This window comes from Desmodus rotundus, chromosome 7 (genome assembly GCF_022682495.2).
Source record: "Desmodus rotundus isolate HL8 chromosome 7, HLdesRot8A.1, whole genome shotgun sequence".
Taxonomy (NCBI): domain Eukaryota; kingdom Metazoa; phylum Chordata; class Mammalia; order Chiroptera; family Phyllostomidae; genus Desmodus; species Desmodus rotundus.
The window spans coordinates 5084075-5104596 of NC_071393.1; the positions used below are offsets into that span (position 1 = coordinate 5084075).

Genomic DNA, 20522 nt, shown 5'->3' on the forward strand with positions numbered 1-20522 from the left:
CGGTGTTTATTTTAGAAGTCAACGCATTAAAGTGAAAAAGAAGAAGCCACCACCGACCTGCCTGGGGAAAGGGACTGCTCTGGGCAGGGAGGGGCCAGGAAGAGACCTGGCAGGGAGGGAGTCTCTGGCTGTCTGTTTCCTTTTTCCTTTAAAACAAAGGAGATGTGCAGCAAATAGGGGGTGTTAACATCTATTAAGGTGATGGCCCTGGGCAAGAGAGAGAGAGGACTTATATTTTCTTCTCTGTACATTTCTTTGGCTTTGAAATATTTTATAATTAAAATATTTCACTGAAAAACTCTGGCCATGGCTGGTGTGGCTCAGTGGATTGAGTGCCAGCCTACAGACCAAAGAGTTGCCATTTAAATTCCCGGTCAGGGCCCACACCTGGGTTGTGGGCCAGGTCCCAGATCCCCAGTAGGGGGCACACAAGAGTCAGCACATTGATGTTTCTCTCCCTCACTTCCTCCTTTCCCCTCTCTCTAAAAGTAAATAAATAAAATCTTAGAAAGAAAGAAAAACTTTGCATCATAGACTGTTATGGAGACAGCCTCTTGTTTTCCCAGGCTGGCCCTTCCCCACTAGCTTTGTGTCTCTGCTGGTGACAGTGACCGGGGACATTTCCGCGTCTCCAGCATCACAGGGATGTCACCTAGATGTCCAGGATCAACCAATTTAGGGGCAGGTGGGACCGTAGAGTCCTTGAGACCTGAGTCGCAAGCTGCCAGCACATGGAGCTGTGCTGAACCACTCAGAACTCTGAGGCTTCACTGTGCATCTCTCAGGCTAACCAGGGGTCCCGGCCGAAATTTATTTACTCAACAGACGACCCCCTGCCTCCTGCCGCCCCAAGCTCCGAGGACTGACCCAGGACCAACCTCTGGTCCCTGCCTACCAGGAAGTCATAGTCAGTGGATGAGAGCTCAGGTTTGGGTGTAAGCAAACCTGAGCTCTAGCCCTGATTTTGCCACTAGTCACTGTGTGACCTGGGACACATACTTTGAGTCCCTCTGAGCCTCCGTTCTCCTCACACACCTCCTAGACATGTTTTCGGTGTTCGAAATCAGAAGCGTAAGACACGTAGCTCTACACCGGGCGTGTAGGAAGTGCTCGGGAAAAGGAAGCTGTGTTGGTTAGTGTCACCACCATGGGCGTCGTTGCCAGCTGGTAAGGGAGAGACCAGCACCAGCAGGAAATCGCAGTGAAGCTGCTTCTTTTACAGACCGTCCCGGCTCGGCTTTGTCGGACACGTCCTCGTCAGTAGGTTCAGGCCACGCGTGCGCTTCCGGCAGCGATGTCACAGCAGTGACGCTGAGCCTTTCTCAGTGCAGTCAAACCTCGGTTCTCGAACGTCGCCCACCTCAAACAGTTCGGTTCTCAGCCAAGAGGTTCACGGACAAAATGTCTCGGTTGTCAAACCAAACTTCAGTTCTTGACCTGACAACACTTTCATGCTGTTACCCGTATGATCGCTCACACGCCTCTCAGGTGCCAAACAAAGGCGATCTGGCTTTCGAACAAATTGCTTCTCGAACAGCCTTCCAGAACGAATTAAGTTCAAGAACCAAGGTCCCACTGGATATGGTAGCAGGAGGCAGCACAGGTTGATTTGGCCCTGGATGGGCGATGCTGGATCACTTGGTTGCGGTGGCACCTGCCAGCCATCTTGACTGTAAAGTTGCAGTTTTTCCCTCTGTGACTAACAGCTCTTTTGTGGGGGGACACTTTGAGACTATGTAAATTTTCACCCACCGGTTTTCCCACTTAGGGCGGTCCCTGAGATACTGTGGTGGCTGCAGAAGGGGTTGCTGCCAACTCTTGGCTCTAACAAATGAGACTGGCCAGCCTATGTGTGTCTAGGCCAGGTCACAGTCACCGCCTTCTCTGTCTCTCTGTGGCCCGCAGCCAGTCCCATCGAACCGAGGTCCTCGCCATCCCCACCCCCCAGCCCCACGGAGCCCGAGAAGAGCTCCCAGGAGCCCTTGAGCCTGGCACTGGAGAGCAGCAAGGAGAACCAGCAGCCCGAGGGACGTTCCAGCTCCTCGCTGAGTGGGAAGATGTACTCCAGCAGCCAGGCCATGGGGGGCATCCAGGAGATTGTGGCCATGTCCCCCGAGCTGGACACGTACTCCATCACCAAGAGGGTCAAAGAGGTTCTCACCGACAATAACCTAGGTATGGGGGATGCTGCCTCCCACCCCAGTTGGCTCCTACTCCCCTTGAGAAAAGTGCCCTCAGTGAGCTCCCAAGGCACTGGGGTCCAGCCTGCTGGCGCCCATCTGCTCTGGCATACCTGAGACCCTCTAGGAGGCATCCGACTCTGACCTGGTCCCCTAGAGAATTAGATAAAACAAGTAAATAAAATCCACCCCCAGCCTCCCAGTCACAATCCAGTTTTTATGTACCTTTGACACACTCTCTGAACACATACAAGAATACATATGCACTAGGGTCTTCTTTCTTCTTTTCCACGTAGGTGAAATCACACACATACACGTACTATCCCACAGCTTGCTTTTGAAAATTCACACTGTGCAAACCTTTGCACATTAGAATAATTAGGCTGCCTGCGTTCTTTCTCACTGTTGTCAAGGGTTTTAGACCAGGATGCCCTGTGTTTCCCACCCAGCTGGTGGGCGTTTTGATTGTTTCTGGTCCCCTGCTGCCTTTGAAGCCACCTCCAGATGCAGCTCTGTGCCCCTGGGCAGGCGCGCTGGAGGGTGGATGCAGCCGGATCAGAGGCTATGCACACTGAAACTTTGGTAGAATCTGTCGAATTATAGTCTAACGAGGTGATAATAATGTACACGTGAAGTTCGCAGACAATTTCAGGGACCCCCTAGGAGGGAAGGACAGAAGTAGGAAAGCGTCTTTATTGATAGCTGCCTGCCCTCCACCCCCCCTCTCTCCCACCCCCTGCTCCACAACCTTCTATTTTGCAGAAAGGTCCCCTCTAGATCCATGCTGGGAGCGGGCTCCCCCGAGTCTGAGTTAGTGGAGACAGCCTGGGTTCTCTGCTCAGCCTCTTCCAAGAGCACCTCTGCCAGGCCTGGGTTAACAGGGCCTCTCCCTGTCCCCAGGGCAGCGGCTGTTCGGGGAGAGCATCCTGGGCCTGACGCAGGGCTCTGTGTCTGACCTGCTGTCCCGGCCCAAACCCTGGCACAAGCTCAGCCTGAAGGGCCGGGAGCCCTTTGTGCGCATGCAGTTGTGGCTCAGTGACCCCCACAACGTGGAGAAGCTGAGGGACATGAAGAAGCTGGAGAAGAAAGGTGAGCACTGGGTCTTCTGGGTCTGGCCTCGGGTTTTCCCATTGGAACCATATCTGGTTGTGACCCAGATCAACCCCTGGCCCCAGGGGTCCGGTCTTAGCCTGGTGTGGGACCACAAGGAATAGTAACCCCACAGAATATAACTGAAAACAGTTAAAATACTTACTGCTTTCCCCGTGGAAATTCCAGGGCCCCGTCTCTCTTGGTACCCTTCCACACACCCATGGCTACTTGACAGTCTCCGGCCTGCCCCACTGCCATGCCCCAAACGTTCCCTCTCTGACCCTCTGTCCTCTGCATCAACTCCCTGATATGTAATACACGGGCAGATCCCCCTTTGCCCATTACCCAGATTCTGCACAACAAAGCAAGACTTGACCCAGCCAACAGGGTGGGGGGTGGGGGGGTGCAGCACACAAAGGGATGGCAGGTTCTTACATTTTCCAATATTATCTTTTATCCCTGAAAAAGTGAGCCAGTGAGCACCTGCTATGTGCCCACCTAGTCCAATGCTGTACACAAGGGATTCTTGGACCTTCCTTAAAAAGCTCAGGGTCCAGTTGGACCATGGGGTTCAAGGAGTTGACAGTTGTCACCCAGGGCACCCCAGGTGGTGCATGAGGAGAGAGAGCCCCAGTCCCACCAGGCTGTGAGGGACACATGGGCCAGGGCCAAGGCTGGGCTGTTGGCTCTGACAACTTGGCACTTGAGGACTTGGCCCGCCACTTCCCGGCTGTGTGACCTTTAGCAAGTTACTTCCCCTCTCTGTGCCTCCTTGTACTTCATGGGAAATTAAGAGTCAGTAGCATCTACCCCACAGCGTTACTGTGAGGATAAGTGAGACCCTCATCCCTCACATCCTCCCTTCCAAAGTAGGCTTTCCCCCAACATTTTGATGATTTGAGGTTGAGATGCATTTGTTGGGTTCCCCTATCCCCAACAAGTCCTTAGTGAATTTTAGTGACACTTCTGTCAATCAAGAGAATGCCTCATAATGCCCTTTTTTGGGCACTTCTATGTGTGAGGTGTCCTGCTAAGCCCTCTACATATGTTAGCACTTTGAGGCTAATGCCAGTCTTTAGAGGCAGGTGCAGGCACTCAGGCAGGTGTGGGCAGATGTGGGCAGGTGAGAGCCTCAGCCAAGGGGCGGGGAGGATGTAGAAGGAGAGCAAGGAGAGAGAGAGAGAAAAGGATGAGACCGGAAGCTCGGCCCCCAAGTTCGGGGCACAAAGGGCTCTCAGTGGGATTGGCTGGTGCAAGGTTCAGCCCTGGGAGCCTGCCGCTTCTGCTGCCCCTGGGGTTGGTGGGGGTATTGAGGTGCCTCTGGGCAGGCCCCTCTCAGCCCTCCCTCCCTACCCCTGCCCACCCCAGCCTACCTGAAGCGCAGGTACGGCCTTATCAGCACCGGCTCAGACAGCGAGTCTCCAGCCACCCGCTCGGAGTGCCCCAGCCCCTGCCTGCAGCCCCAGGACCTGAGCCTCCTGCAAATCAAGAAGCCCCGCGTGGTGCTGGCACCCGAGGAGAAAGAGGCCCTGCGGAAGGCCTACCAGCTGGAGCCCTACCCCTCCCAGCAGACCATCGAGCTCCTCTCCTTCCAGCTCAACCTCAAGACCAACACCGTCATCAACTGGTTCCACAACTACAGGTAGGGTGACTGGGGAGGGCCCACGGGGGCGGGGAGGGACAGGCAGGGTCCCGGCCAGGCTTCCTGAGCAGGAACTGTCTCTGGTGTCCATGTGGAGCCAGAGAGGAGAGTCCATCTGCACGTTCCAGGGGCAGAGAGAAGGTCTCTTGATCCCCAAGGGAGAAAAGTTTGGAGAAGCCTGGAGGGGTGGAGCACTTGAGATCTCTCTCCACATCCCAGGCATGGGCCTCATGCAGACCTGAGTTCAAGTTCCGCTTCAGCTGTGTGTTCTCGGGCAAGTCACTATACCTCTCTGAGTCTCACCCCCATGTTATAGATAAGGAACCTAACACCGACAGTGCTGAGTCAAGGATCCAATGAAACACACAAGGCATAAACACAATGAAAATACTGCTTATTATCTGGCTTAGAGCCAGAGCCCACCGAACATCAAATAAAATACAGTATTTTTGTGTCAGACCATAAGACGCACCTAGGTTTTAGAGGAGGGAAATAGGAAAAAAAAACCCACTCTACCACCGCCGCTCCCCCACCCCAAGCGAGCCAGGTAAGCTACATTCAGACTATAAGACACACCCCCATTTTCCTCCCAAATGTAAGGGGGCGGGGGGAGTCCGTCTTAGAGTCCAAAAAATGTGGTAGGTTCTTAAAGCCTCACAGCCTCCATCTCTCCCCAGCATGTATAGGGGTGTCCTCACCTGTTTTGTTCCCCACAGGAACTGAGCACTCCGTTATTACCCAAAATATTCATTCAGCCAGGGTCTGGAGAAATGGGGGTTCAAAACCAACATCCCTGCCCTTAGGGAGCTTAAAATCACGCACCAGATAATTTTACTACAACCTAATAAATGCTGTAAAACAGGAAGGGATGGGGGCCGGGGGACGAGGGAATTGTTCTGCATCCTGGTGAAGAGTTTACAGAAGAGGTCGCACGCGAGCTAGGTTTGGGAGGGTGAAGGAGTTTGCCCCAAAGAGCAAAGAGAATTGCACTCCCAAAAGAAACCACTCTCAAAAAATTTTAGTAATAGAAGAGCACATTAGTTCATTTGGAAAATGTTTACTGAGCACCTACTCTGTTCCAGGCAATGAAGAGAACAAGACAAAGTTCTCACCCTCACATCTCTTACAGACTGTCAGGAAAGATCCCTCCTGTTAGTGTATCATTACAAATGGCAGTGAACTCTAGGAAAGGCGAACAACAAGATGTGTTGAGAAAAATTACCAGAGTGGCCCTGTCATACATTTGGGGGGCAGGAATTGCAAAGACTGATTTATACTATAGTGTGAATGACTATTAGCTTCATATTTACATTTTATCTATAGTTTGGAAATCCAAATCATGGAGCTACAGGCATTGAGCCATCTGAAACCTCCAGGGCTGCTCTGGTCCTGGCAGTTCCTTCCCTTTAGCAGGGACTGAGGGAGATGGTAGAGTCCCCATAAGGTGGACAAGGCCACCTTTGTGGAGGGACTGGGGGCTGAGAGAGGGGAGTGAACAAGATGATCCCTCCCAGTTCCTCTAAACCCAGGATCCTGGGGTGGGGCCCCATCCCCTGCCCTGGGCAGGAACCAGGGATGCAGGAGAGTGTAGCCGGACTGCTAGGCCCAAAGCCCACCCGAGCTGCTCACTGGCTTTATGATGGGGGCAGTCCTGTGTCTCTCTGAGCCTCATCTCATTTACCGGTGGGAATGGTCATGGTAATGTCCCCTCCTAGGGTTATTATGAAAAATAAATGAGATAATCTGCACAAAGCACTTGGCCCAGTGCCTGGTACATATAAGCACCCATCGTTATGATGTTTATAATCAGAACAGTTATTACTGTGTATCAATAACATGTACTTTATTATTCATATAAATGGGTGGAAGGCTACAACCTTGGAGTAGCTGAGGGAGCCCTGTTGCTTGATGACCTTGGATGAGTCATTTGACCCCTCTGGACCTCATTTGCTAAATAGGAAAATAATTAACAGGCTTAGACCCATTCCTGGCCCTTCCTGCTCTGAAACATGATGGGTGAGACTTGGTTTCCCTCCCACAGGAGGGGGACTATTGAAATGAAGAGAAAATGGGTGCTGGACTAGAATTAGGGGTACCCAGACTCTGGTCCCAGCTCTGCCCCCTTGTGTGCTGTGGTGATCTGGACAAGTCACACTCTGTGCCTCCGTTTCCCCTTCTGGGCTGATGTCTAAGAGCCCCTTCAGGAAAGAAGCAGGGAGTTGTTGCCACAAACTAGACCTGAGTTTGACTTTGAGAACGTACTGTCCGACAGAAATGTGGTGCAAGCCACGTGAGTCATTTAAAATTTTCCCGTGGCCACGTTTAAAAAATAAAGGAAACATAATTCATTGTAGTAATATATTTTATTTAGCCCAATACATACGAATGTAACCATTTCAACATTTAATCAATGTAAAAATTTTATTAATGAGATCTTTTACTCTTTTTTTCTTTTCTTTTTTTTTGAATGAAGCTTTGAAAATCTTACCCTTACATCACATCTTAACTCGGACTAGCCACATTTCAAATGCTCAAGAGCCACTGTGGCCAACAGCTACTGTGCTGGCCCTTCTGGGTCAGCAGGTTTAGATCATGAGCTATGGAATCCAGCAGTCCTGAGTTCAGCCATTCTGCCATTTACTGGCTGTGTGACCTGGGGCAAGTCACTCAACCTCTCTGAGCCGTGTTTTCTCTGTGAAGTGGGGATGACACCAGCGCCCACCTTGTAGTGTTATGGAGGGGACTTCCTAAGATGCATGTGGAGGAGCTTAGTGAGCCCCCAGGAAAGTGGGCGGGTTCAAAATGCCCTTCTTGTGGAGCAAGGCCAGGGTTAGCGGGTTCCCCCTCTGCCCCCTCGCTCACCGCCGTCTCTGCCCCAGGTCCCGGATGCGCCGGGAGATGTTGGTGGAGGGGACCCAAGATGAACCAGACCTCGACCCCAGTGGAGGTCCTGGCATCCTACCACCAGGCCACCCCCACTCAGATCCCACCCCACAGAGCCCCGACTCTGAGGCTGAGGACCAGAAGCCTCCTGTGAAGGAACTGGAGCTTCGGGAGGGCCCTGAGGAGAGCACCACACCCATCACCGCCCAAGACCAGGCCCAGGTGAGAGTTAAACAGGAGCAGACTGAAGACAACGCTGAGGAAGAGGCGGGCAGCCAGCCCCAGGACTCAGGGGAGCCGGACAAAGGCCACGGTTCTCCCAAAGAGATGCATCCCAACCCTTCAGGCAATGATGGACTCCCAAAAGTGGCCCCTGAGGCCCTTCCTCCAAGCGGGACCACCCCAGACTGCCCCTCACTACAGCCCCCACAGGAGAGCAGGGGTGGACAGCAGCTATACCCAGACCCCCTGAGTTTTAAGTCGGCTTCAGAGTCCTCGCGCTGCAGCCTAGAGGTGTCCTTGAATTCACCCTCGGCTGCCTCCTCACCGGGCCTCATGATGTCTGTATCACCTGTCCCCTCCTCCTCAGCTCCCATCTCCCCATCCCCACCTGGCGCCCCCCCTGCCAAAGTGCCGAGTGCCAGCCCTACTGCTGACACAGCCGGGGCCTTACACCCCAGCGCCAAGGTGAACCCCAACTTGCAACGGCGGCACGAGAAGATGGCCAACCTGAACAGCATCATCTACCGACTAGAGAAGGCTGCCAACCGGGAGGAGGCATTGGAGTGGGAGTTCTGAGGGTGGGCAAGGGGCATGCCCAGCTGGCCATCCTTACTCTTTCAACACCCCCCGCCCAGACAGCGCAGGGTCCGGGAAGGAGGAGGAGCTCACCCACCAAGACGTGGACAGCAGCGTTCTGCCGTTTACATTTTTCATTGTAATCCTAGTTCTGTAAAGTTGTGCGTGAGCAGGCGGGGCAGATGCCACCGCCTCCTCCCCATGCCCCAGGGGGCACCGTCCTCTCTACCCTGGCCTCTCTGCATGAGACAGAAGCAAAGAGGCGCCGCGTTTTCACCTGGAAACTCCAAACTCTTTTAGAAAAATGAATAAATATTTATAGACCTCTTTTAGATATTTTAATAAAGGATCCTTTGGAATTTATTCCCAGCCGATGCTGTTTTGATATTGCAGAGTTATGAAATCAGGATGCCGTCACAACTGTTGCGAAGTATACACTGAAGTTGTGTCGTTTTTGCCACTAGATGAGATTAAAAGAAGACAATTGTTCAAAGCCATCACAAAACACTCTGAAGACCGACCAAAACTTAGATAACCTTTGAACCACGGTTTTTTCCCCACGTCTGTCTGTGAGACACAGCACGTTGCTGCTGCCCGCCCGGGAACCGTGCTGAGAAGATGAAGTCCAAAAGACTCTAAATGGAAACCTCGATGCCACTGAGGATGTGTTTCGTTCTGGTGGTCTGTTTTGCAACTCTGATAACACAGAATGCCCCGCTCTGTTGTGAGTGTTGTAGAGATGTGAGCTGTGGCCAGCTGTCCCACCTGACGTGTGTGGCACCGCACAAAGCGAACGGCCTGCACTCCCTGTGGTCAAAAACCCGTGGGCCCCGGAGGTCGGGCGTCCATCTCGTCCTTGTGTGAACAAGGTGTGTTTCCGGACCCTTTGGAAAGCCAGGCATGGGGGCAGGTCATTGGAGGGTGGCGCTTGAGCCAGAGTGACCCCATTCCCCATCCTGAGTCATGGCCACAGCGCAGAAGTTTCATTGCTGGTTTTCCAGAGCAAGACTGTGGCCATCATCATCCCATTTTTGTGTTTTAAGAAAACGACAGCGTCAGTCACGTCACAAGCACCTGGCGCCAAAAAGTAGATTCATCACACCAGAGACCCCAGCTCCCCTTCTCACCACCTCTCCACGTGGGCCCTGGAGCTGCTTCTGGGAGGTGTCTGCAGCTCCGTGTCCATGCAGCGCCAGTGAGAAGGCCAAGTTCGCTGCAGCATGACTGCCACAGCCCAGTGCTCCCAGCCCACCCTCCTGCCTTCCAACGTGTGACTTTTTGAGGAGCACATACTCAACCCCCCAACTCAGAGAAGCCTCTCCTCCAGCATCTTCGTGGTTTCTCGGCGAGAGTCCCACTCTGGATGGAACAGCCACCATACTGAGTATCCTGTTTTTCTTTCTTACCTTTTCCAAACTCTGTGGGAAGGCTGAATGGGTGCCTCCGCAGCTGAATCCGAATGATGATGAGAAGGTGGCTCTAATAGGTGCCAGTCCACTGCCGGGAGGAGGGATGGTCAGAGGGGGCTTCAGGGATGCTGCCGGCATCTTGAAAGCAGTCCAGTGCAACCCAGTGACCAGAAGGGGACAATGGAGGGCCGTTCCAGAACTCTCAACTCTCATGCACCCAGCCCCGGCCGCAGCCTCCACGCCCAGCAGCGAGGAACAATGCAAACCCTGCGGGAAAAGCTCCTTTTCCTCACACATCAAGGCTATGCATTGAAGAGTTTCCACTGTATACATTTTTATCCAGATGAAGGTATTTTTATATTTTGACAATAGGAAACAGTGACCAATTTTCAGAGTCATCAGATCTGGAAGAAACAAGACATCTCCTTTCAGTCACCACCGCCCTGTCGCATTTCAGACAACCATGGGGGAACACACCGCTTTTTACTGCTGCGACCCACACGCCATTGAAACCCAGGCTTGCAGGCAGACCACAATCCTTAGGGCGCCGAAGCTGGCTTTTGTGCGACGGGATTTGATTAAGCACTTAGTATAGTCTCTTGAACACCCAGAAAACCCCGTCACACTCAGAGCTGGCGGACCGGTGAACTGCTCTGTCAGGGCCACGTCCTATAACGGTAAAAACACAGCAAAAACCCACACAACCGTTTCTATGAGAGATTGATGAACTTTGTTTAAAATTTAAAAAAAAAAAGGAACACGTTCTGTAAATGCGTCGCTCAATACAGAATTGTATAATAATGTCTGGGTGTCCTGCTTGCTTTGTCCTGGAGCTGGGGGTGCAAGTTGGGGGTCACAGCTGGCCCTCAGACGTGTTTTTAAAAACTGGTTTTTAAAATTAATTTGCTACCATTAAAGTATGGGGAAATGTTGTATAAAATTACAATCACCGGCTTCCCTGGAATACTGTTAAGATCTGGCCACAACGGACCTACCCTCCAACGTGACAACAGCCAGCTGAGGAGTGGCTGCCACTTTTAGACAGGACATGTGCCTGTGATTTGCCTCGGTGCTCACCTGTGCCGCCTGTCTGGGTGCTTGGACGTCTTAGTGGGCGGCTGTGCTGTGGGCTCCAGCCAAGGAAGATGGAAGAATTGGAATCCATTTTCCACCCGAGAGCAGGGTGGAGACAGGTTAGACCCTGGGGCCAAGTAGTCAAGATCACGCCCTGTCCCCAGAGCAGGGGCCACAGGCTGTGCCCCCCTCAGTGGGGTGTGAGTGGCAGGTGTCCCAGCCTCCTGAGACCAACACAGCATCGCCTTTCTCAACTGTATATCTAGGACCTCGGTGTCCCCATCTGCAAAACGGGGGTGTTGCAGCCACCACCTCAGAAAGTCAGTGCGAGGAATGGTCACGCATGCGAGGCACACAAACCAGTGTGCGGTGCGTGAGAGCTTGGCGTCCCTGTTCCCACGCGGGGCGAGGTTCTTTCAACCCATGAGTGTGAGTCTTCTCTGTGCATCAGCTGCAGGCGGTTTGGTTTTCCTTAACCAGTCATGTCAAGAGCATTAAACGTGTCCCCGAAGTGGCATTAAATATTACTCACTGTGAGCCAAGGCCACATGATACCCTGAGACAGACCTTTTCTCTGTGTCTGGAAACCTTCCGATTGCCCAGTTTTTCCCCACATCCTCACAGTGGGAACTGAGTGATTAATTGCCTCCCCCTTGGTTAGGATAACTAATTGCTCCAAACCCGGCAGGACAGTCCCCGGGGTTGCCTGAGTACCCCCGCCAAGCTGGAGAGAGTAGTGGCAGAAAGAGGCAAGGCCCCACTGGCCCCTGAGGTCCCCAGCTAGCCACTGAGAGTGACATTTCAGGCAGGCCCAGCCTTTAGTCAGAGCTGGAGGGGAGAAGGATGGGAGCCAAAAGTTTAGGACATCAGGCTGGACCACCTTTCAACCCCAGCTCCCCCTGTTGGGGCCATATGACCCCAGGCCAATGTCTAAACTGCCCTGGGCTTCCGTTTTCCAAGCTGTAAAGTGGGGAATGAGAGTAACGGCGCCTTCCTTATAAGGTGGTTGTAACAACTCAAATGAAGTGAAGCCAGAGACTGGCCCTTTGGACCCTCGGTTGACAGCCCTGGAAAAGGTCAGAAACCCCCAGGACATGGCCCCATGGTGTAGGTGGAGACAGGAGTGGAGGGGGGAACCGCCTCTGATGCACACCAGCCACCTAAGAACCTGTGGAAGCAGGTGCCCCGGGCTGAGAACTAAAACTCCATTCTGGACCATCAGCTTGTTGTTGACGTGGTGTCTGCAGCTGCTGGCCATCTGAAGTGGGAAATGTAGCAAAAACACAGAAATGTGGAATTCTGGACTAGGGACTGTGGGAGAGCAGGGAGTGGAGAGACTGGAGGAGAATGGGGATGCGTGGCAGGCGTTGCAGGAAGCGGCGGGTTTGTATCGGGATGGTGGAGAGCAGAGAGCTGAGTTGGGGCAATTTGGCAGCTGTTCATCAGGTGCTTCGTATTTCAGGAGTACCTACTATGTGCTTAGTGCGCCCCTTGGAAACACTGGGGGCCATGAGAGCATGAGTCATGGGGTCCAGGAAGGCTTCTTAGAGGAGGGGACATCTCAGCTGACACCTGAAAAACAACAGGAGTTAGAGGAGAAGAGAAGAGAGGAGAGCAGAAGGAATGGCAGGTGACATGTGGGACAGGGACAAGCACGTGGGGGAACGTCCAAAGGAGGGTGGAATTTGAGGTGAGAGTGGAGGGAAGGAAAGGGACAAAGGCCAGCTACTGAGGCCCCCTGGGGTGTGGTGGGAAATACGTCTTTCCCAAGGGCACCAAGGAGCCATGCGAGGCAGGAAGTTACTGTGGTCAGGCCTGTGCTTTTAGGAGGTTCGAAGGTTTCGTCTGCTTGGGGAGGTGGCAGCCTGAGGAGGGTGGCAGGGCCCGTTCCCACCTTAGCTCTGAACCTCTGGCCTCCATGGTCTTCGCTTCCTATCCGGCCACATAAGAAATGGCCAAACCTGCAGGGGGTTTTATTAGTCTGTGTCACATTGACAACCTGGGCCAGGTCACAAGAACATAAACACTCCTGAGAATAACAGTTTTGCAGCTTCTTTTATGCATTTGAAATTAAGGAGGGAATGTAAGGAAGATTCCGTGGAGGTGGGGAAAAGCCAGGCAGGGACTGGGTCACAGGATAGTTAAGATTAGGTGCTGTCTTGAGGGTTAATATGTCTGGTATTTCAAAGATGGATTAACCTCCATGCACAGACAGGGCTTGTTAGAAGCAAAGATAAGCCTTCACTGAAGACATACATCAAAGGCCTGGGTGTGACTACTCCCCTAGACCTTCCTGGGTAGAATTTTGATCAGATCACCCCTTGCGGTGACTTTCTATAGAACCTGCCGCACATCCCTGCCCTCCTCTCCCTCCTGATGAAGCAGCTTGAATTGCGTCAGCAGCCCTGCCTCCTCACACGTCCTTGTCAGTGGAAACGCAGGCCTCAGTGGCTCGTGACCACTGGGGCAACTATCTAGGAATCCGTTCTAAAGGCCAGGCTCTCCACAGCCAAGGAACAGGGTGTGGGTCGCTCTAGAAACCAGGCTCCCTCTGCAGGTGCCCAGGAGGCTGGAGCCACCCCCCAACAGCCAAGAGCGGTGGGCACCAGGCAGGGAGCCATCCTGAGGGGTCTTAGCCGAGGTGACTCCTCACTCTGGTGGGTTTCCCTGAGTGGGAGAAAACCATTGATCTCTTTAATGGTCTATGACTTTCTCTAGCCTCCAAGGGCTGTTAAAAAGCGGTGGCTTTGAACTCAGCCTAGCCTGAGTTTGACTCCACTATCAGGAAATCTGGAGCCCTTCAGTGAGACTCAGTTTCCTTATCTGTAAAATGGATACGATCGTAAAAGTATCTACCTGTATTTGGTATCTATGGCTGCGTGGCAAACAATGCTAGAACTTAGTGGCTTAAAACAATAAACATCTCTCACAATCTCTTTGGGTCAGGACTTTGGGAGTGGCTTCACCAGATGTTTTGGGCTCCTGGGTCTCTCATGTGGTTAAGCCGTCAGCTAGGGCCCAGGCCAGTTCTAGAGCTGGAGGAGTCGCCTACGAGATGGCCCCCGCGTGCGGCTGGCAAACGGGTGTGGGCTGTTGGCGGGGCATCTCTGTTGCTGTGCAAGTGGGCCTCTCCAGGGGGCTGCTTGAGGGTCCTCACAATATGGCAGCTGAGAATGAGTGAGGCAGAGGCTGCAGTGTCTTCTGGGACCCAGTCCTTCACAGCATCCACCTGGCCACACAGTGTGGGAGGGGACTACACAAGGGCATGGACACCAGGAGCTGGTTACCACAGTGCCTGATGAGTTTCTTTGAAAATTAAATGAGGTTTCTTTTTTAAGATTGTATTTTTTTAGAGAGGGGAAAGGGAGGGAAGAAGAGAGGGAAACATCGATTGGTTGCCTCTCGCACAACCTGGGCATGTGCCCCGACTGGGAATCAACCCACTGAGCCCCACCAGCCGGGGCTAAATGAGCATTTCTTAATCTGTGCTCCTAAAGTCCCTTGTTTCCTACTCAAAATGTAGCTTCCTGGGCCCTGCCCCAAACTACTGACCCAGAAATCCTGGAACCTGGGCCCAGGGATCTGCATTTTTAAGAAGTAGCTCAGGTGACTAGACATCATAGGCCTCAGTAAATGGGAGGCAATTCTGATTCATCGCATCGTCTTTGGCCCCACTGGGGCGTGCAGGATGCTGGCGAAACGAGAGAACGGGAGAAGGAACGGTATCCACTGGGTCTCTTGGCATAATCGGGAGCTGGTGGGTTGAAAGAACTCGTGACCCCCTTTAAGATGTGCCAACAGTTTATGGAGGAGGGGGCAGATCCAGGGGAAACATGGAGAAATCCAAGGCAAGAAGTTCAGCCAGGCTTCAGCACACTGCACCGTCTATCTTGATTTGTTTGTTCTCTCTCTAAGGCCACCTCAAACTTTAATCTGTTCCCCCCAGTTCAAGATTCCTGGGACCCTGATTGCCCAGCTTGTGTCTTGGGATCAACTCCTGCCCAAGAGGCTGTGATAGGGAGAAAAGGATCATGGGAGCTGAGGAGCAGAGGCCGCAGTATGGGCAGCTCTGTGCTGGGCACTGTGGCAGGCCCAGGGAGGGAGGTGCATGGGAAGCAGGCCTGGCCCCTGCTCTCCGGGAGCACAGTCTAGGGGCCTGGGTGTGCTGCCCTGGGCTATCTCAGTCCCCAGCTAGAGGAGCAATGACAACAGGGTCCCTGGACACTGAAGAGAGGGCAGTGGCCCCAACACTCAAAGGACTTCAGAGCTGTGCCTGGCAAGAGCAGCCACGGCCCCGGCCCCCAGGATGGGCAGATGGAGCTAAGACAGCCCTAAACCCTCTGTCAGAACCGTTCAGCTGTGCTGAAACCCTGAGACAAAAACAGTTCATGGGCCGCCTTTTAAAAAGTCTTCATCAGAAAGCACAAAATCTGCAGCTGGGCTTGAGCAGTTCATTATATATTATTTTACCGCCTTAGAAGTTTCGTTTCGGATGCGGCAATTTTTGAAATTAGGACAAATCACAGGGCCTTTTGTATAACAAAGTCTGTGTGAGGTGAAGTGAGGTGATCCGGGGAGGGGTTGGAGAGGGTGGACAGTCAGCCCCAGGTCTAGCCCCAGAGTAGGGACAATACAGCCCCATTTAGGAACAGACAAGGTGCAGGGCCAGGAGCAAGTACAGGAGAGTGCTACTCTTTCAGTATGTGTTCACTCTTTCAAAACAGGAGAGATGGGGGGGGGGGAGTCCCAGGGAAAGGATGAGAAGCAGAGGCCCCTTTACTGCTCCAGGGGATTTCACTGCAGCCCTGATCTTCACCCCACTGAACTGACGACAGCCCTGAAGTTAGTCAACCACAGCCACGCTCCTTAGAGGGCCAAGCTGCCGTCACTCAAGCTTATCCATCAGGAAGCCTATGGCTGCAAGTAACAAAAAAAGTCTCCCCAAAAGGTGTAAACAAGGCCATGTATTACTGCAAATAACAAGCCGTCCAGAGGTGGGGTTGATTCAGAACTTCAAGGATATTTTCAGGTGTGTGCTTAACTCCAAGGAGGATACTTTTCTTAGAGTGTCCTATTTCATGATCACAAGATAGCTGCCATAGCTCCAGGCATCAGGCATAACTTTACCTTTTCAAAACAATGAAGAGCTCTTCTTTGTGTCTCTCTTAGAAATCAAGAAGTTGCTTCCACTCACATCGCATTGGCCAAAATTGAGTAGCAGAGTCATTCTTTAGAAGCTAAAGTTTAGCTAATTCCTACAAGTCAAATGGGAGCAGCACAACTGATTGAGGGGTTTTTGTTTGTTTTGTTTTAGTCCTCCTCCTCCAAGGATATGTTTTTATTGATTTCAGAGAGAGAGGAAGGGGGAGAAAGAGAAACATCAGTCGGTTGCCTCCTGTACATGCCCTGACTTGGGATTAAACCTGAAACCTAGGTAGGTGCCCTGCCTGGGAATTGAACTCTCAACCTTTTGGTGTATGGAACAACGCTCCAACCGAGCCCTTGGGCCAGTGCTGAATTTGACCAGCGTTTTGGGTGGAGTCCTTAGACATGTGCCCTGAACACATTCCCTGGGTCAAGGGGAGACACTAGCACACTAGCGGGTGAATGCACAGCACTCAGGTCTTGGCTGGCTTGTCTTCCTCTCCCGGTTTCAGCTGGATTCATGGAAACATTCCAGCCCTAAGAAGCCAGCAGGTGACCCTCCCTCTTGGAGCTAGCTGTCTCTGGCCTGCCACTTCCCCATTCTGCACCCTGTGGTGGCTGCGGTCACAAGTGCCACAGCAGCGCTCTGACTCAGCCTGTGCGGGGAGCCACTTCCCCAGCCCCCGCCTGTCAGCTGTGGTCCCAGGAGAGATGGAAGGACTTACTCAGCGTGGCCTGGACGTGTGCGAGTGGCATGATTCCCAGACCTTGGCATCTTTCGTTTCTTGTTCTTGAACACGTTCCGCAGGCCAAGGACTATAGGTTGCTCATCCTAAGCCACATCTCCCTCAATGTGCATGATTTTCCCAGGTGGACAAGGAAAACGTGACCCAAGCTCTGCTAGTCCATCATGCTAGGCGACCTTAGGCCAGCCCCTTCCCATCTGTGATCTCCCACTAGCCCAGTGAGTCTGAGACAGCGACAGCATGAGAGCCCCCTCATTCACCTGGCCTCATGGCGGACACCCCCGCAATTGTAGGACCATTCCCTCTGAACCAGCGTGGGTGCCCGAATCCTAACGGCAGGCCCCCAGGGCAGCCCCATGACCTGACCAATAAGAGCCAGCTTTTGACTCTTCCATTTGCCACCCTTGACGGTCCTCCCAACAGTCAGGCCTTCAGCCCAGCTGACTTTCCAATCCTCACCCTTTCCTCTGCCTGCTCTGGAAAGGAGCTGTGTGACCCCATTTCTCCGTATTGCTCTGGAAGGCCCTGCCCTTTCTGCTCAGGGTCCCAGGGGTCCCGTGCCTGCTGACACTTTCTGGGTGTGTGAACTTGGCAGATTTCTTAACATCTGTGAGCCTCAGTTTGCTCATCTGTAAAGTGGGGCTGCTACCCTCCAGAAGAGGTGGTGAAGAAGTGCCTGGCAGAGCACCAGCCATGGAGGGCACACTTGCACACCGGTCACTGGTCCTGCAAGGCCTGTCCCTGGCTCTGCCGGGCAAGGCAGTCCAGGATTTTGATGGGAAAAATCACACAACCAGCCATTACTTGACAAACTTTTGATTATTTTATTTTAGTTTTTACAATCCCCCTTACCAGGCTGCGTGATATGTCTCCCCCAACCCAATTCTGAAGGCAGCCTGACCCCACCTTGTGCTTTGGGGATGGGGAGCAGGAACAGGGGTGATTCCCACCAGCCCCCCATGGAGACCAGGGCATAGTACCCTTAGAGCTTGTAAACCTGTGCCAGGACTGGGGCCACCACCTCGCCCACCAGCCGGGTCTAGGCAGCTCCTGACACCCTTGGCGACCAAGGGCCTGTGGACAAGAGCCACAGCCCCCACCAGCACCGCTCAGGACTTGGGAAACAGGGACAGGGAGCTCACCAAGGCCCCACAGGCACCTGCCCCAGATCAGGGCTGGACTAGAGAAGGCAAAGAACCCGGTGAGATTCTTGAGATGCCTTTGTCTCCAGCCAAGATTCCGGGCCCTGTCCCTGGGGCGTGCAAACTGTCCTCTCTCACCTCCACCCCAGCCAGGCTGAGAGCCAGACACCCTGTCCCTTCCCAACAGCCAACAAGACGTCATGAAAATGCCAAGCTTTATAGCTTAAAAAAAAAAAAAAACCCAAAACACCTCAGTATCAAAAATTAAATTAAAACAGGAGCCCCAGTCACCCAAGCCATCGGTGAGCCAGTGATTGCAGGCAGATAGCGCCCGGCTTGTCCCCTGAGCCCCAGGGTCTCTCAAAGATAGCAGTAAGGGGTCTCAGGCCGTTTGTCACCAAGAGGGGTCGTCCTCTGGAGAATAAAGGTTGGGGGGAGGTATCCTCAGGGAGTCCCCAGCACAGGGCACTGAGGACTGTAAACATAACCCAGCCTCCAGAGTCTCCCTGGACAAAGAGCAGCCACCATGGAGATGAGAACAGTAGCGTCACCATCCATTGGAAAACCACGGGTGGAGGGAGTTCCAGAAGCCAAACACAGCTTCGCAACTGCTTCTTAACCCCACGGGACCAGCACCCGGCCCTTTCTGGGCAGTGAGTCAGCTGGTGGCTCCCTAGTGAAACCTGCTGGAAAGGCAGCTCCAGCCATGGCTGCTGGGCCAGGCTGAACCAGGTCAGACGAGCTCCCAGGAGGTCTCCTCCCAGGGAGGGGGAGAAGGGCTGGCTTGAGCTGGGAGACCGAGGGTGTGGTTGTGGACTGTCAGGTGGGCATGTGAGAGCCACCACAGGAACACAGATAGGCTCAAGGCTGGCGGGTCATTACCACGCCAGAAGTGCCACCTCAAGGCCTGGCCCAGGCCCAGGGCGGAGTCTTGTCTGGGCCCCACTCCAGCCACGAGCCCTGGGGACCAGGCAACCTCACCATACCGGTTATGCATTAAAACCTGCCACCACCTTCTCACCTGTTGCTACGGGAGCAAAAGGAGGTCCCACCCAGGAGTGTGGCACACGGGAGCCTTCACTCTATGTGGAGGCCCTGTCAGGGACCAGGGCTGACAGGGCACTTGCCTTCGGGCCACAGATCCTCGTCAGGTCCCAGTCGCTGCAGCCAGGACCTGATGCCAGCAACAGGCCTTTGCTGGGTGATCCGGGCTGGGCCTGGGGCTGGAGTTCCAGCCCTCAAGCTTCTTGAGGCTCAGCCAGACCCAATTCTCCTTAGGAGGTACTATGGCCTCCTCTGAGTCCTAAAGCACCCCTCCAAGTCCAGCATCTTCTCAGGGCTTACGTCCCCTGAAAGCAGGCCACACAGGGGCCTCGGTTTTCCTTAGGGCTTGACCATGGTTTCCCTGGGCCCAGGCCCCCAGTCTCTCAGGGCTGGGCCCGTCAGAGCCGGGCCTAGGACTAGAGTCCCTCCAGAACCAGGACCGCTGGCGACCTCAGGGCTGGCTTTGACCCCTGCCCCTCAGCACAGGCCCTCCCCCCATCCCTTTAGGGCTGAGCCCGGCTCCTGAGCCACTGGCTCCTCAGGGCCCTGACCTCCTGTCCATACCACTCATGCAGCTGGGTGAAGGAGGCCGAGTCGAGAGGCCCATTGGGCGCCGAGGCCCGCTGGCGGGGTGGCAGTGGCGGGGGCTCAGGGCCCGGTCGGGCCCGGGTGGAGGTGCCTGTGGAGGCAGGGAGTGGCTCAGTGCTCCAGACCGCACAGCCGTTCTCCTTGGGCAGGAGGGCGCGGGGCCGGCGCGGTGGGGGTGGGCAGCCCCCAGCCCGCATGGCAGCCAGCTGCTGCTCCAGCTCTCGCACCACCAGCCGCAGGTAGTCGAAGCTGGCCCGTGACAGCGCCTTCACCCAGCCCTCCATGGCAGCCTGGCTCTCGGCAGCCAGAACGTAGGTGCGGACCCGGGCCCCTGCAAAGCGCACGGCAAAGGCAAACTCCTCGGCGGCCTCCACGAGCTCCACAGTGCAGCCTTCCAGGATGATGACGCCCACGGGCTCACGGCTGGCTGGGTCCTCGAAGTAGAAGAGCATGTTGCCGCGCAGCACGAACCAGCGCCGGTGGTAGGCCGCATGCCGGCCGCCCTTCTTGTACAGGAAGCCTGCGTTGTCCACCGGGGCATCACAGGTGGCGTAGAAGGCCAGGCTGCGCTCATTCAGCTTCATGGCGGCGAGGAGGGGTCTACAGGGAGTTCAGGGCCTGTCCCACCCCAGGCCAGCTGTCACTCACGTGGCCACCATCACCAGGTCACCCAGTGCCTCACCCTGACCTCCCAGCCACCTTTGGGTGTCACAGAACTCAACACCCCTCCTTCACAAATAAGGACACTGAGGCTCAAAGATCGGAAGCGACCTGCCTGG

General features: G+C 54.1%; 2 protein-coding genes across 4 annotated transcripts in view; one reads left to right on the forward strand and one right to left on the reverse strand.

Annotated features, from left to right (window-relative positions):
- CUX2 (cut like homeobox 2) overlaps positions 1-10725 on the forward strand; it is a 221020-nt gene extending 210295 nt beyond the window's left edge. Inside the window, exons 19-22 of the mRNA XM_053928512.1 lie at positions 1906-2175; positions 3081-3269; positions 4641-4914; positions 7794-10725. Coding sequence (XP_053784487.1) covers positions 1906-2175; positions 3081-3269; positions 4641-4914; positions 7794-8595 — 1535 coding nt within the window. The 3' untranslated portion in view covers positions 8596-10725. The remainder of the gene's footprint in view (positions 1-1905; positions 2176-3080; positions 3270-4640; positions 4915-7793) is intronic.
- PHETA1 (PH domain containing endocytic trafficking adaptor 1) overlaps positions 1-20522 on the reverse strand; it is a 256756-nt gene that overhangs the window by 231984 nt on the left and 4250 nt on the right. For 2 of the 3 annotated variants that reach the window (XM_053928514.2, XM_053928513.2), the window contains one exon: positions 17770-20361. In XM_053928514.2, the coding sequence (XP_053784489.1) occupies positions 19659-20327 (669 nt within the window). In that variant the 5' untranslated portion in view covers positions 20328-20361 and the 3' untranslated portion in view covers positions 17770-19658. Of the gene's footprint in view, positions 1-17769; positions 20362-20522 lie in introns of those variants that run through there. The other variant, XR_008427354.2, reaches the window with a different exon arrangement.